At 36.2% G+C, this 14,783-nt stretch overlaps 1 protein-coding gene across 7 annotated transcripts in view; it reads right to left on the bottom strand.

Moving 5' to 3' along the window:
- The window catches only part of DNM3 (dynamin 3), a 539,814-nt gene that overhangs the window by 140,516 nt on the left and 384,515 nt on the right, over positions 1–14,783 (bottom strand). For all 7 annotated transcript variants that reach the window (XM_078077964.1, XM_078077966.1, XM_078077967.1 and 4 more), the window contains one exon: positions 12,533–12,642. In XM_078077964.1, the coding sequence (XP_077934090.1) occupies positions 12,533–12,642 (110 nt within the window). The remainder of the gene's footprint in view (positions 1–12,532; positions 12,643–14,783) is intronic.

Raw genomic sequence — 14,783 nt, 5'->3', positions numbered from 1 at the left:
CCTTAGTTTTCTTTATTTTTGCTCTTGGGAGGCCTCTTCGACTGCCAACTGAAACTTACGTGTTTAGAAATTTCCTTCAGGCTAGACCCAGCTAGGGAAATTTTCACACCCCTGCTTAATTCATTTCTTAAGAGCTCTTCCCAGCAGGTTGCTGACTGAAATACTTGATCTCTTGGCTATCTCCCTGCTATGCTGACACAAAATCACCACCACACTATTGAAGCCGTGGCACACAACTCACTTTAATTTTATCCTCACCACAAATAACCAAAACATAAACCCATTCTTTAAAAGCCTGAGACTGGCAGTCAATATCTTGAATACAGTTCTTTAGAATGACTAGTTAGTTTTCAAAAAGAAAAACTAATTTTTAAACAAAAACTAGTAATACGATACTATTTATAAACAAGCACATGTTTAAAAATTTTGGATCATCTGTACTAGTCTCTTTTAAGGATGACCCATCAGACTTTCTCTTGCAACTTAACCACTACAGCGTCTCATTTAAAGACTGCATGGTAGAACAGAGCATTTATTTTTCTGCAGCATGTTGGCAACCAGTGATTGTTCCCTATCATTAATGAACACAGCGGGGGCCCTTTTATGGTCCCCAAATGGAGGCTGTCCCAAGCCACAGTGTTTGTCTGAAGGGGCAGTGGGGGGAGGGGATGGCCCATCAGCAAATAGTCGTTCCAGGAAGTAGGTGGGGAGCGGGCAATGTATTCGTTCTGAAATCCTAGAAGAAAAGTAAACTTGCTGTGAAGAACAAAATTTCTTTTTGTTCTTGAACTTTACACAGCCGTATTGGGCTCATTCATCAAGACTGCCCTTGGACACAAACCTCCAGAACATGAATGCCTCAAACACTGACCAAAATCCCTGCTGGTGCTACTAATGGCTTAAAGTCCAACCCCACTTTAAATCCTTGGGAAGAAAGGAATCGAACTGAAGTTGCTGATTCTATCCTATCAGTCCCTTTGTTTGAAATACTCAAAGGGAGCACAAAGTCTAATTCCCCTAGAAAAAATGGATATGGATTACACACAGGTGTTTTAAGCATGAAGAATTTCTCTAAAGCCTTTTAGTGACATTTGAAAAAGCTAAAAAGCACCAACTTGCTATTTTTCTCCCTTAGAAAAGGCAGAAACAGTCATCCAAGTAGGGCATCATACTCCTATTTCACTTCAGAGTTTAATTTGAAAACCAATAAGAGAAGAATTTAAATTGATTGCTTCAAGCCACAGACATTTCATACCCAAGCAATTATGTTGGCTTTCATGAGAATTTATCTTAGCTGTGAAATCAATTGTCATAGACTTAGTTCACAAAAATATTGCCAAATCATATTTGATTTTTGCCTTGGTGTAGCTGGTGAATCAATTCAAATGGGCAGACAATTTTAGCTCTCTAATCCATCTCTCCCCAGACGCCCTCTTTGAAAACATTTTCACCCCTCCTCTCTGGTGTACCTAGGGTTTCCTAATGATGCTATTTCACAACCAGAGAGACACTCAACAAGGGGAAAGATAGAGTAGCGAGAGCTGGGAAACTATTGTAATATGCAGGATCAGAACCACATGACAACAAATATCTTTGCAGTGAGAGACTGGAACGAAGGAAGAGAGCAGACAAAAAAAAAAAAAAGATTTGTATTTAACAGCTTTCAAGATATAAAGTGTCCTTTTACTGACTTGCTAAACATGTATTTCTATCCAAATCCTTGACAAGGAAAGCACAGGGTTTATCTTTTTAGATTTATAGTGGGAAATAAACATTACTGTCATATTGTGAACTTTGCAATCAGTAACTCTGCAAAAGTCCTCAAATCTCTGTCTGACCCATGTGAGCCTAATAGTTCTAGCAGAACCAAGAAGGACCAAAAACTCAGCAACAGAAAACTAAAGTCCGGTCTTCTGGCTCTCTACCTCCCTTACTTTCAAAAGTTCTATATATAACAGAAAACCTGAAATTTGTTAATACTTTGCTTGAGCTAAAGAAGTGAAGATTTAGAAAGCTGAATGGAGATATCTACAAAATATTTTTGAATAATAAAGGTAATATGAGAACAGAGACAATTTACAATAAAACATCTATTCTCTGTATTTTTTTCTTACAGGACAATGAATGACATGGAATTCTGTTCAACTAAATTCAAATAAAACTTATGTATACAGTTTGTATAGAACTGAAAATTCTCAGGTTCTTACTTTTTAAATGAAAGATTCCTTTTTGTGTTCATTTCCTCTAAGCGTTTTCATTTATATTTCCATTTTCAGCCCACCCAGACCTGAGGCCGTAGGCTTCTAGAGCTTGCCTACAGAATGCTTTTTATTGGCAATGGGCGTTACTTATATATCTTCTCTATATAACAGGGAAGAAACGTTTAATATCCATACATTTATTCATTCCCTCATGTTACTGAGCTCCCACAATTACCAGGCACCCTGTTAGGCCCTGGGGATAAGGCAACGAATAAGACAAACACCACCACCCCCTCATAGAAAGTAGTCCAGCAGTGGAGACAAATATCGGTCACATGATTATATTTAAATTAATTCATGTGTGTTAAAACTAGAAAGCAGTACAAGGTGTTAAAATGTTGACTTAGCACATTCCATTACTTAAACACATTAAGTGTTCTCATAGCAATACCACTGACACCTGATTAAAACCAGTTTGCTTACGTGCTCCTCAAGACAATGCAGCAGACTTCAGTTAGTCTCATACTAGTGGCATTTTTTTGATACTAAGAATAGAGTATGGGGAAAACCAAACATTTATATCATACCTGAAGTTACAGGGAGGATACAATAAACTGGATAAGACAGTTGAAAGTGACAAAGATTTTTTACTGTCAAATTGATTTTTTTTTAATCTACCAGGTACTTGTAGCTAGAGAGTATTACAAACACCCCTACACACAAAGATGACCCATCCACACTCCACGGGGAAATGTAGGGTAACACACATTTCATTACTCAGCTTGGACTGGAAGACTGGTTACTAACTGAATCTTCATCTGACAAAGAAAAATTTTCTTGAATCAGAGTATTCAAAAGAGAAACAATTATCACTTAGTATTCTATGAGGCAAGAAGAAATGTCTGAAACATTCTTTTGACAACTCTGGGGTAAAATGAAATAAAATAACTTCTCCAGGTATCATGTTTATGTCCCAAACACAGGCTTCATTGCATTGTATTCCTTACGCAATATTTCATTTCCGATTATAAAACACTACATGTTTTTACTCTACTGAGTTTCCAATAAATTTGAGCCTCTGCCATCCCTATTTATGGAAGAGTAATTGCTTCCCTTTTAATATAGATTTGACACTACACCACATCCGAGTGAGACATGACCTTTTAGACAGGGCATTGTATACCACCTTTTGCCCAGCATATTTAATTATGCACTTTTTCAAACAACTTAAACTCCAAGCGCATCTTAATATAGAAACATAGCCATAAAGGCATATAAATGGAAAACCTGACTCCAATTCCTTTCCAGCTAACAAGTGGAAAAATATACCACTCAACAATGAGAATAAAGAGCTATTCTTTTCAGAATGCCTAAAGTGCATACACGAGCTATAACGTGCCATTATTTGACATTTATTGAGTGTCGGCAATGTGCTGGGGACTAAGTGGAGTAGTGAAACATCCTCAAATCACTTTCTTTAGGAATAGGGGGGAGGAGGTGAATTGAAACACTTGGCAATGTTGATAAACCATATCCTGAATTGAAGCTACAAAGCAGCACCAAGGAAAAAAAAAAATGCCTTATTTTAAAAGAAAACAGAGCTGGACAACCCCCAGGGGTACTCAGAAAATACCATGTGGCTGCCCTACAAACCCCCTGGACAGACACAGATCTCTGCTGGTTACCAGAACTGACATACCTTGGACCAAATGGGCCTTAGCATGACCTTAAAAGCGAAGGCCTGCCTGGGGAGAGCAAAGACCAGCACAGTGAAGCCATTATCTAGACATGCTTCTACCAGAGAAAACATGGCATTTCTAACAAAATCAAATGGAACAAAAACCTGGGGGGAACATTCCAATCTTAGTCCAGGTCCTGCCACAAAGAAGTTTAGGAATCTTTTAACTTAGATTTCAAAATGATTTGGTGATGCAACAAATGTGAGAACAAACTATTGCAATTTATCAGTCTCCCCAGGTATCTAGGATATGTTCTTTGAAAGCCCCAGAGAAGAGCTGAGGGATGCATACTCTTACCTGGAGTTTTTGTAGGTTAAATCAGTCTAGGTGTGAAATTCACTCTCCTCAAGCGCTTAAGTCACTGCAACTAGTAACAATTCCTTCCATTTATAAAAATCTTAGCACTAAAACACTGTTTAGAATGGCTCAAAAATCTGGTCACCAGACTCATAAAGATCATATTAATTCACCAGGACACTGAAGGCTTTTTAAAGAAGGATGTTAAATGTATCAATTCTCACACACCTGATGATTGGGGATTACAGAATAACTTTTAAACTTTATAGTGGAAAGTTGAAATAGCAACTGTATGAGCTCTTAGGAATAATGCTGTGGTACAAGTGGCAATGACTAATAAAGTTTTTAAAGAACTGTAGCAAGGGTACTGGTCAGTTCTTTGCAAGGAGACTGAAAGCATTCCACGGAAGTTGGTAAGACCTAAGAACAAACTGAAATACCTCCACAAGAAGTTAAAAATCTTTTCCTCGCTGCTCTTTGGGGAACAATTCCAATTAAAATATTAGGTGGAATGCCTGTTCCATGGTCAATATCAAAACTGTGGCATCAGAAAGGGCCCTGGGTCAGGAGACATCTGGCCTGGGTTCCAGTTTTGTCTGTCATTAACCTGCTTTTGTGACACAGGGAAGGCATTTAACTGTTATAGGTGTCAACTCTTTAACCTGTGAGATGAGGAGGACAGACAAGATTATCCCTAAGGTCTCAGAGAACTCTAGAAAGCCATGACATTTTACAATTACATTGGTGACAACCCCAGTGTTCACACAGGAACTCTTAGCCCCAACCCAATGCATTTCCCATGGGTCTGCTGAATGGCTAAATATTTTGATCCAAAACACTGCAGTGGAAGACAGGGATGAAGCATACAAATCAATAGAAGGATTTACAAACTCTCTTCTACATCTCTTCTGAAATGGATAAATTACTAAAGGCAAGAAAAGAACTTTTCTTATAAGATCTTGTCTCAGAAGAAAGAAAAAATTAGGAATGTAGCCTTAGAATCAACGTAAGTGGTATATATATATAAAATGGAATATTATGCAGCCATCAAAAGGAATGAAATCTTGCCATTTGCAACGACGTGGATGGAACTGGAGGGTATTATGCTGAGCGAAATAAATCAATCAGAGAAAGACATGTATCATATGATCTCACTGATATGAGGAATTCTTAATCTCAGGAAACAAAGTGAGGGTTGCTGGAGTGGTGGGGGGTGGGAGGGATGGGGGGCTGGGTGATAGACATTTGGGAGGGTATGTGCTACGGTGAGCGCTGTGAATTGTGTAAGACTGATGAATCACAGACCTGTACCTCTGAAACAAATAATACATTATATGTTTTAAAAAAATAAGAAGATAGTAGGAAGGGAAAAATGAAGGGGGGGAAATCGGAGGGGAAGACGAACCATGACAGACTATGGACTCTGAGAAACAAACTGAGGGTTCTAGAGGGGAGTGGGGTGGGGGTATGGGTTAGCCTGGTGATGGACATTAAAGAGGGCACGTACTGAATGGAGTACTGGGTGTTATATGCAAACAATGAATCATGGAACACTACATCAAAAACTAATGATGTAATGTATGGTGATTAACATAACATAATAAAATTAAAAAAAAGAACGTAAGTGGTGAACAGAATATCATTTAAGTATACCTGATAGAATTATGCTAAGCATATGGGCTTTTGAGAGATGCAGGGTTTTCCCTCTACATAGACTAGTAAAATACATAAATTGTATGGGTAAGTCCAGTTCAATAAACCCCAGGAAGAAAAAAAAGAATGTTTTTATTATTTTTTTTAACTAGGGCTCATTTTGCCTTTGAAATTGGCTTCTTCTCATCCAGAACAGGCTGGCAACAGATTAAGCAACATTTCCCACCCATTTGCTTTGACTAATACTATTTCGTCTTTGGGATGTTCCTTTCAATCTCCTCTCCATCAATTCATGCTAAGACCCAACAGGAGTCACCTTCCATGCTGCTAACGACTGCTTGTGGGACGTAAGTACTAGAATGGAATACACTACCACAGATCCGGTTAAATGTTACCTTACACGCTATAACCCATTTGTTTCGTGTATAATAGTCTCTCAATTAGATGACCTTTTTTCCTTTCTTTTTAAACCTCTTCATTGATTCTTAAATTTTCTGTCATAAGATTAGTGAAAAATGAATCCTGTATGGCACTCACTGGTGATTACAAGTGTCATGCAAAATAAGATCCATCTTGTATTTCATTTAGAGTACCAACACCGACATGCATACTGATAATGCAGAAATGCCTAATAAATACTTTGGAGTAAATAAAGAATAAATATTTTTTACTGAGAGAATAAATAGGAGAACAGGAAAATGATAGCTGCTTTTCTCTAATTGGTTTGTAAAACATTATGTTTGTTTTTGTTTGTTTGTTTTAAAGATTCTGTTACTTTTAAAGTAATCTCTACACCCAAAGTGGGGTTCAAGCTCACAACCCTGAGATCAAGAGTCATATGTTCTACCAATTGAGCCAGCCAGGTGCCCCAAACATTAATGTCTGTAAACACTGAGAACTCCCAGGCTATCCTTCTAGTACACTTTTATCAAAATCTTCACTTCTGGAGGAAGTCAGGAACATAGTTTTGTGTTTCAACAATGTAATGCTAATGAAAGGCCATTTCATTTTAACCAAAAGGGCAGAATAAAAAATTTAAAAACTCTTTCCTACAAGAAGTCTAGAGTTGCTGGAAAACATTATTTTAAATGCCTAACCTCTCTCTGAAATGAAACAGATCCTTAAGAGTAAACAAACAAGCAAAGACTGTCATTTTTGACACTGAATGGTGTCAGTTTCAGTAACCAAAAGGCTTGAGTTGTAGTAGCCCAAAAGAATAGGAAACAAGAATCTTGGGATTTATGTGACAGCCAGCACTCTCCAATGGCCACATCCTCGGAAAAAGCATGGATTGAGAAAAAAAAAAAAAAAAAAAACCTGTTCACTAACAAAGAAAGATGACAGGCAAGTTCGTTTTGCCCTGGTCACAGATGAAGAGGGTACCAGCAAACTGGAAGATAGCACTAAAGAAATGACCCAAAATGAGGCACAAAGAGACATATATGTATAAGAGAGTTAAACATAGAAAGAACAGGGGCGCCTGGGTGGCTCAGTTGGTTGGGTGACTGCCTTCGGCTCAGGTCATGATCCTGGAGTCCCAGGATCGAGTCCCGCATCAGGCTCCCTGCTCGGCAGGGAGTCTGCTTCTCCCTCTGACCCTCCTCCCTCTCGTGCTGTCTCTCATTCTCTCTCTCTCAAATAAATAAATAAAATCTTTAAAAAAAAAAAAAAAACATAGAACAGGATAAAGTGGTATAATATGTGTCTAATAGGTATTCTGGGAAAAGCAAAAAAAACAAAAACAAAAACAAAAACAGAGAAGAGACAAAAGTCAAAGAGATAATAATATACAGTTTTTCACTCTTTATGATAATGATAAATCCTCAGGTTTGGGAAACACAATGAATCCCAAGCAGGAGATATAAAGCAAAACACACATAAACACATCATATTGAAGCTTCAGTATACCAAAAGCAAAAGAGATATTGAAATCACCCAGTGAGAAAATATAGATTAACTTTAAAAAGAAGCAACAATTAGATGATTTCTTAAAAGTTGAAGCCAGAATATGGGAGAATAATGACTTCAAACTTATGAGATAAAAGAACCATCAATATATAATTTAATATCCAACTGAAGTATTATTCAAAAATGAGAGCAAAATAAAAACATTTTCAGGAAAACAAACACCAAACTGAGAGTTACAACCAAGTACTGCCCACTGAAAGGATTTCTAAAAGGTATACTTTAGTGTGAAGGAGAATGAACCAATATTAAACACTGGGATACAAGAGGAAAGTGAACAAAGAAATTGACAATCTTGTTAATAAATCTAAACAAACATTGCTTATGTGAGCCAATTTGAAAAAGGTGGTAAGAAAGTAAGATGGAACTCAAATACTGGTAACAACAGTATGGAAATCAGGAAAGTTAGTGGAGTTAAAGTGTTTCAAGGTCATTTTGGAAAAAGAGTAGAAAGACTAACTTCAAACTTAAAGTCAAAAATGAGTAATTAAAAAGAATAAAAATAAGGTATATAACTTCTAAAAGAATAAAAATAAAGTATATAACTACTAAAGTATATAAGGAGAAAAACAAATTAACTTGAATTTTAAAAAGTCAGGAAAGAAGTGGGGAGGGTAGAAAACAAGTATAGAAAAGGCAGGATAAGAGAAAGACTAAAATAGGTGTTCAAATAAACTCAATAAATCAGTTATAAAGATATAAATGGACTAAACTCACTAGCTAAAAGAAAAAGGATTCACATTAGATTAAAAACAAATAAATCCAGATGCATGCAGTATAAGAGAAACACTTAATAAAAATACAAAATGGTTGGGGCGCCTCAGTGGCTCAGTTGGTTGAGTGTCAGACTCCTGGTTTTGGCTCAAGTTGTGATCTCAGGGTCGTGAAATCCAGCCCCACGTCAGGCTCCGCACTCAGCGGGGAGTCTGCTTGAGATTCTCTCTCTCCCTCTGCACCCCCACCCACACTCTCTCTCTCAAATAGTCTTTTTTTAAAAAAATGGTTGATAGCAAAAAAGGTAAAAAGGATAAGCCAAGCAAATATTAACTAAAAGAAAGGTAATAGAGTTATATTAAGAGCAGACAAAATAAATTTTAAGGCAAAGAGCACTGTTAGGAATAAAGAGGGTTGCCACAAAATTATATATATATTTCTATCTTCAGGAAGATAAAGCAATTCTAAACTTGCAAGAATCTAATAACATAGACTGGCCTCAAAATACATAAAGCAAATAACAATAATCAAGCTCATAATCACAAAGTGAGGTTTTTAATACCCCTCTGATGAAGTGAGATTCTTTATGGCTTTTATCTGTCTCCTTGCCAAAACCCCTCTCTGGAACATAATCTAAAATGTATCATCTTTTTTGTCTATTTTATTCACAAATGTATTTTAAGTATATAGAGCAGTGCCTGGCACATATGGCTGCCTAATATAAACTCACTGAGTGTTTGAATTAAGTAATATGAAAAAAGATAATAATTATAGAGACTGAGTAATACAATGAACCAGCATAATCCAATGGACTCTCATGGAACCCCACACTCCCAAATCAATACATTCTTCTCAAGCACACATGGAATACTTATGAAAATTCACCATATCTAGACTGTATTCTTTGACCACAATACCATTAAGTTAGAAATCAACAACAAACCAATAAAAGTCCATGCACCAAAAAATGTAAAACATAATTCTAAATGACTCATAGAAGAAATCATAATGAAGATTATAGAAATAGAAGATGAAGAAAACAGAACTTAATGATAACAAAACATATTATATTTCAAGACTACCTAGAGGGAAATCTATAAATTTATATGCATATATAAGAAAAAGAAAGGACAAAAATTGATGAGATACACATCTAAATTAAGAAGTTAGGAAAAAAGACCTACAAAATAAATAAAAAGAAAATACAAGGAAGAAAATATTGAAGAAAAGATCAGAGATTATTGAAATAGAAAAAAATATAAACAAAAAAAGAATAAAAAAAGTCAAAAGCTGTTTCTTTGAAAATAGATAAAAGTCTGACAAGAATAATTATGTTTAAAAAGATAAGGTTTAATATTAGAAATAAAAAGGAGTCAAATTTCAGATACAGCAGGAATTTGAAAAAATAGAACATTAAAAAATACTTGATACTAATATACTTAAAAATGAATAGAATGGACAATTTCCTAGAAAAATATAATTTATCCAAAATGACCCATGATAAAAATAGAAAACCTAACAAACCTATAATTATTAAATACATTAAATCACTAGCTAAAAGTTTACTTAGCAAAACTGCCCACCAGGGCCAGCTGATTTTATGGGTGAGTTGTATCAAATAATCAATTAACAGTTAATCCCTATCTTAAACAAAGTGTTCCAAAGAATAATAAGGACTTATTCCCACTTCAATTATAAAGCTAACAGAAATATATGAAAACCAGGTAGGGTCAGCACAAAAAAAGGACATTTATGGGCCAATCTCACTTATAACCACAGATGCAAAAGTCTAAGCAAATTCTTAGCAAAAAAGCCAGGGATGCATAATAAATAATACTGTAAAATGACTTAGTTTAATCCCAAGAGATCAGGATGGTTTAACATTATAAGGTCTATTAATCTATTTCACTACATGAACAGATTAAAGAAGAAAATTATACAATTTCTGTAGGGACAGAAAAAGCACTTAATAAAATTCAACATTCACTCATGATTCAAATAGAAATAGAAACCTTAGCAACTAGAAACACAAGGGGTCTTCTTTACCTGATATCAGTTACCTATCAGAAAGTACTTAATTATAAAATAATGAAATAAGTCTCCTTAAGATTAAAAACAAAATAAGGATGCCCAGTCGTATTCAACATTGTACTGGAGGTTCTAACCAGTACAAAAATAACTGAAAATAATCAAGATTTCAGAGGAGAAGACAACGGCAAATATGCCTATAGATGGGACATCCTTGTACTCACAGAGGTCTCTGAGAAGTGCTTGAAGAGTTCACTACCTTCTGAGAACTCTAGGATTCCAGACTACCTACCTAGAATTTTAGAAGTCAGAGTTATCTTATTTTGGTGCCTTTTGCTCTCTTAAACACCCACAGTTGTATTTCATCTAAAAAGATACTCTACCACTGTCTGATTTTTTTAAATTTTGGACCAAGCCCTCTTATAACCCGAACTTTCCAGGTTGACCAAGAACTCAAATCGACGTCTTATGTAGTAGTCACACTTCCAACTCTGCATTCAGGCAGGAAGGCTGAGCACATCTGTGAAGGTTCCTTTGGGACCTCCCAATTACCCACTGCTTTGAGGAAAGTATGTAAACAGTACTAAGTTTGGCCCTAGTACGAGGACACACTACTGCTCTCTCCAGGAAATCTTTTTATTCTTTATCATCACAGTGTTTTTTTTTCATAAGCTACTCTCAAACAATACTAAGTCTTTAAAAACTCCCATCTCAGTGTTCAGTAGGGGAATTACATTTAATTTTCTTTCCCCTTGATTCTTTAAATGATTTGTTCTTGTGGTTTTTCTAAGTATTTCTGTATAATGAGTCACTCTGAGCGACTGACTGGGAATGTAGGAAGAAGCCTTCTTTTGCTATTTTAATTTACTGTGTGATTGACCCTGGGCCGGTCATTGAACCTAATCAAGGAACTTCATTCATTGCTAAATAAAGATAAAAGGCCAAAGAGATGGGTTAAAATTAGACCCTGCCACCTAATGACTCAGTCTCTTAATAACTGACTCACAGAAATTAATTAGCTTCTTCCTAGAACATTTCCATTTGGAAAAGATCTCCTTGTTATCCTCACCTCATTGTAACCCTCTGACATATCTCTATGCCATGTTCTATCACCTCTCCATTCGTTTATTTAATTTTACTGCTTGACTTCAGTAAGTAACCATGGCACTCCATGATAATCAGCCCCAAATTAAGTTTGATGTTGTAGGTGAGGGGCAGGAAAACAAACAAGCAACAGCAACAAAACCAGACAAGAAACACAAGTGGAAGGAAAAGGAAGGACTTACACCCAGAAGTCCTGACTCAGTTTGAAGCTTTCTCATGTACTAATTTTAGGATCTGAAGAAAGTCAGTTAACCTCTCTGAGCTACAGTTCTAATTTATAAAATGGTCACCAAGCTACTCTATCTTTCGACCTCATGGGAAACTGATTAAAAAATGACTGAGTATAATGCTTTGAAAAACTGTGAAGTACTACATATTTGTATTCGCATTAAGTGAATAATTCTATTCACCAATGCAAAAATGCCATCTTAATATAAATAAGAAGGTCTTGGGTAATATTCACCCATGCTGGATAGGTACTATTAGAAATTATGACAGTAATTTGTAAGTATGTACATAAATAAATTCAGGACAAGGAAGACTTTAAAATAATAAAATGTACTTTAAGAATGAAAGCAGCATGATTTGGATGCCTGCTGAAAGAGCAGGGAATAATTAATAAATATTTGAAGATCCTTCTTACTCTAAGTTTTAATCTTTTGAACCCATAACCTATGGTGAAAGCTAAACATACAAGCTAAATGAAAGGAAAACTATAGAGTTAACAAATTTCAAGTTGGGACCAAAGGAACTCTTGTAAATATGATCTCTAGATCACACAGAAATTCAAGTAAAAAATATCTGAAGACAGAAGCTGCTCCATTTTCTTACCTTTGTTCTGTATTAAAAAGTGCAAAGATGTGCTTGCTAGACATAAAGCTCTTTTCCACATCTCGAACTTTCAGGTTGTCCAAAGGGAGCATATACTTCTTTTCTTTTTCCTATTGAGAGAGAAAGAGAGGGAGAGAAATTGGCTTTAATAAAAGACCTTGAAGCCTGCCAATGGCAACACATCACCTGAGTTGGCCAACAATTGATTACAATATTTTGATACCATCACACACTATTTTAATACCAGCTATCAATAAATAAAAGCTATCTGAGAAAAGAGACTCCAATGATTCTCAACACATGGGTCGGAAGGATGAGGGGAGGAAAAGTGTGGAGGAAGGAAGGGCTCAGTGATAGAGAGAACACATGGTCCTCTATCCTTTCTTCCCCATGTGGGTCCCCTTAGATGTTTTAAAATGTTAGTTTGATATTAAGAATTTAGCCATCTGTTAATATTTAACAAAAATGTTCTGGTCCTAATTCAATGAGAAATGCCAGATGGATTTCATTTCATATTTTATTTGCAGCCTAAGCAGTTTTGATAGCCAGTGGTGGCAGGAGCCTGGAAGCACAGGACCCCGGTATGAAATACCCCCCTATAAACCAGGAGAAAGCACAGCAAAATACTTCCTTCATTTGGGTCTAGAATAAAATGTGGGTCCAGAAAAAAGTGATTCCATTGTTGAGCTCTTTGAGAAAAAAAGAACCCATTAGAAGTAGACTGATATTAACTAGAATAAATTCTCTTTTAAAATTAACAATTCTTTAGGAAGAAAATGGAAATTGGGGAGGGAGGTCTGCAAATGGGACTAAACTGGTGTTAGTGAGACGTACTGGATGCCAAAGAATTATTAGAAATATTTACTATTAGGGATTGGCCCAGGGACAATATTATCATATGTATAAATGCCTAACAATCAGTCTAATAGGAGAGAATCAAACACTCAGCTTAGAAACCTAGTCAATATCTATTACCAGGGGCATTTTAGCACAGTCCTTGTTCAGCAGTACCCTGTGTATGGTCCCAGCCTGTATCTCTGGTGCTGGTCCTGAGAAAAAGCAGGACTAGACTCCAGAGGAGGGAAATATGGATACTTAGCCATGACTTTTAATAAACTACTATTACTGTATTTCCTGTCAAAAAATGCATGCACTGTACAGACATGTTTGACATAAGCCTTTTTGTTCCTATAGCCCCTACAGCACTAGGCTCAGTAGAGTGGAGCAGAACTCTGTGTGTGTGCGCGTGTGTGTATGCGGGTGCACATGCACACACATGTGCACCCTAGCCAGCTTGTGGGGGCTATGTTGTCTGCAGGCCCCAGAGAGAGTTACTGCCCAGAGAATCACTGGCTTTGCCACTTCTTAGCCCCAAATTAATTAGAGAAAAGTTGGGCAGACCACATCAGAATAGGGAGGCAGAGAGAAATAGAGGACTAAATCAGTTGAAGGAAATTGGTTGGAGAACCAAATGGCTGTCCTGGCAGACAATGTCATCAAAGAAGCTCAAAAACACATAAAAGAAACTAAATGGGAGTGAGAGAAGCCTAAGAATAAACATGAAAAAGCAAAGCACTGTAAGAAAATTCCAATATTTCTTGTGCAAAATTCAATAATATATTAGCAAACACAAGGATATTCTTAGTAACAAAATACATAGTTTAAGTTAATTAAGTATCATAGTTGAGTCTAACTTGTTTGAAACACTTGTCAAGCTATTTTAGGACAGAATTCTAAGAGGCAAGATCACAGATTGAATGAAAAGCTATCCAATACATAATCAAATGAAAATGCTTGAAATCCAGGGAACATTTTTTTTATTGGATGTTTTTCAATGCCCTAAATTTAAGCAGCTGGATTTTTTTAATGCACCATCCTATTCAACCTTTTGAAATGATGGGTTCGCCTTTTAATGGGAAATCTGCATTTCATTGTAAAGATGGAACACAATGTCCTTGGCGTGTTTTCTATAGAAGTAGGCTCCCTTTCATACTGCGTTCTTTAGCATATAGTGAAGACCAAAAATCCAGCGAGTTTATGTCAGACATTAAATGCTGGAGAAATACACACATATGCAGACAGGGGAACATGAAAAATGTAGTTTCATTTCCAAAGTACTAAGGGTCATTTACCCAAGGTTTTTGAGGACATATTCCTAAGTTATTTCATAATCAAGAGTTTTAAGACTGAGAAAGGGAGATGAAAAAGAAGATTCAGACTGACTTGTTTAATTAAAGTTGTAAGTCAAGTG

This window comes from Halichoerus grypus, chromosome 7 (assembly GCF_964656455.1).
Source record: "Halichoerus grypus chromosome 7, mHalGry1.hap1.1, whole genome shotgun sequence".
Taxonomy (NCBI): Eukaryota; Metazoa; Chordata; class Mammalia; order Carnivora; family Phocidae; genus Halichoerus; species Halichoerus grypus.
The sequence above is the reverse complement of the archived record's forward strand: the minus strand, read 5'-3'. Positions and strand labels throughout refer to the sequence as shown.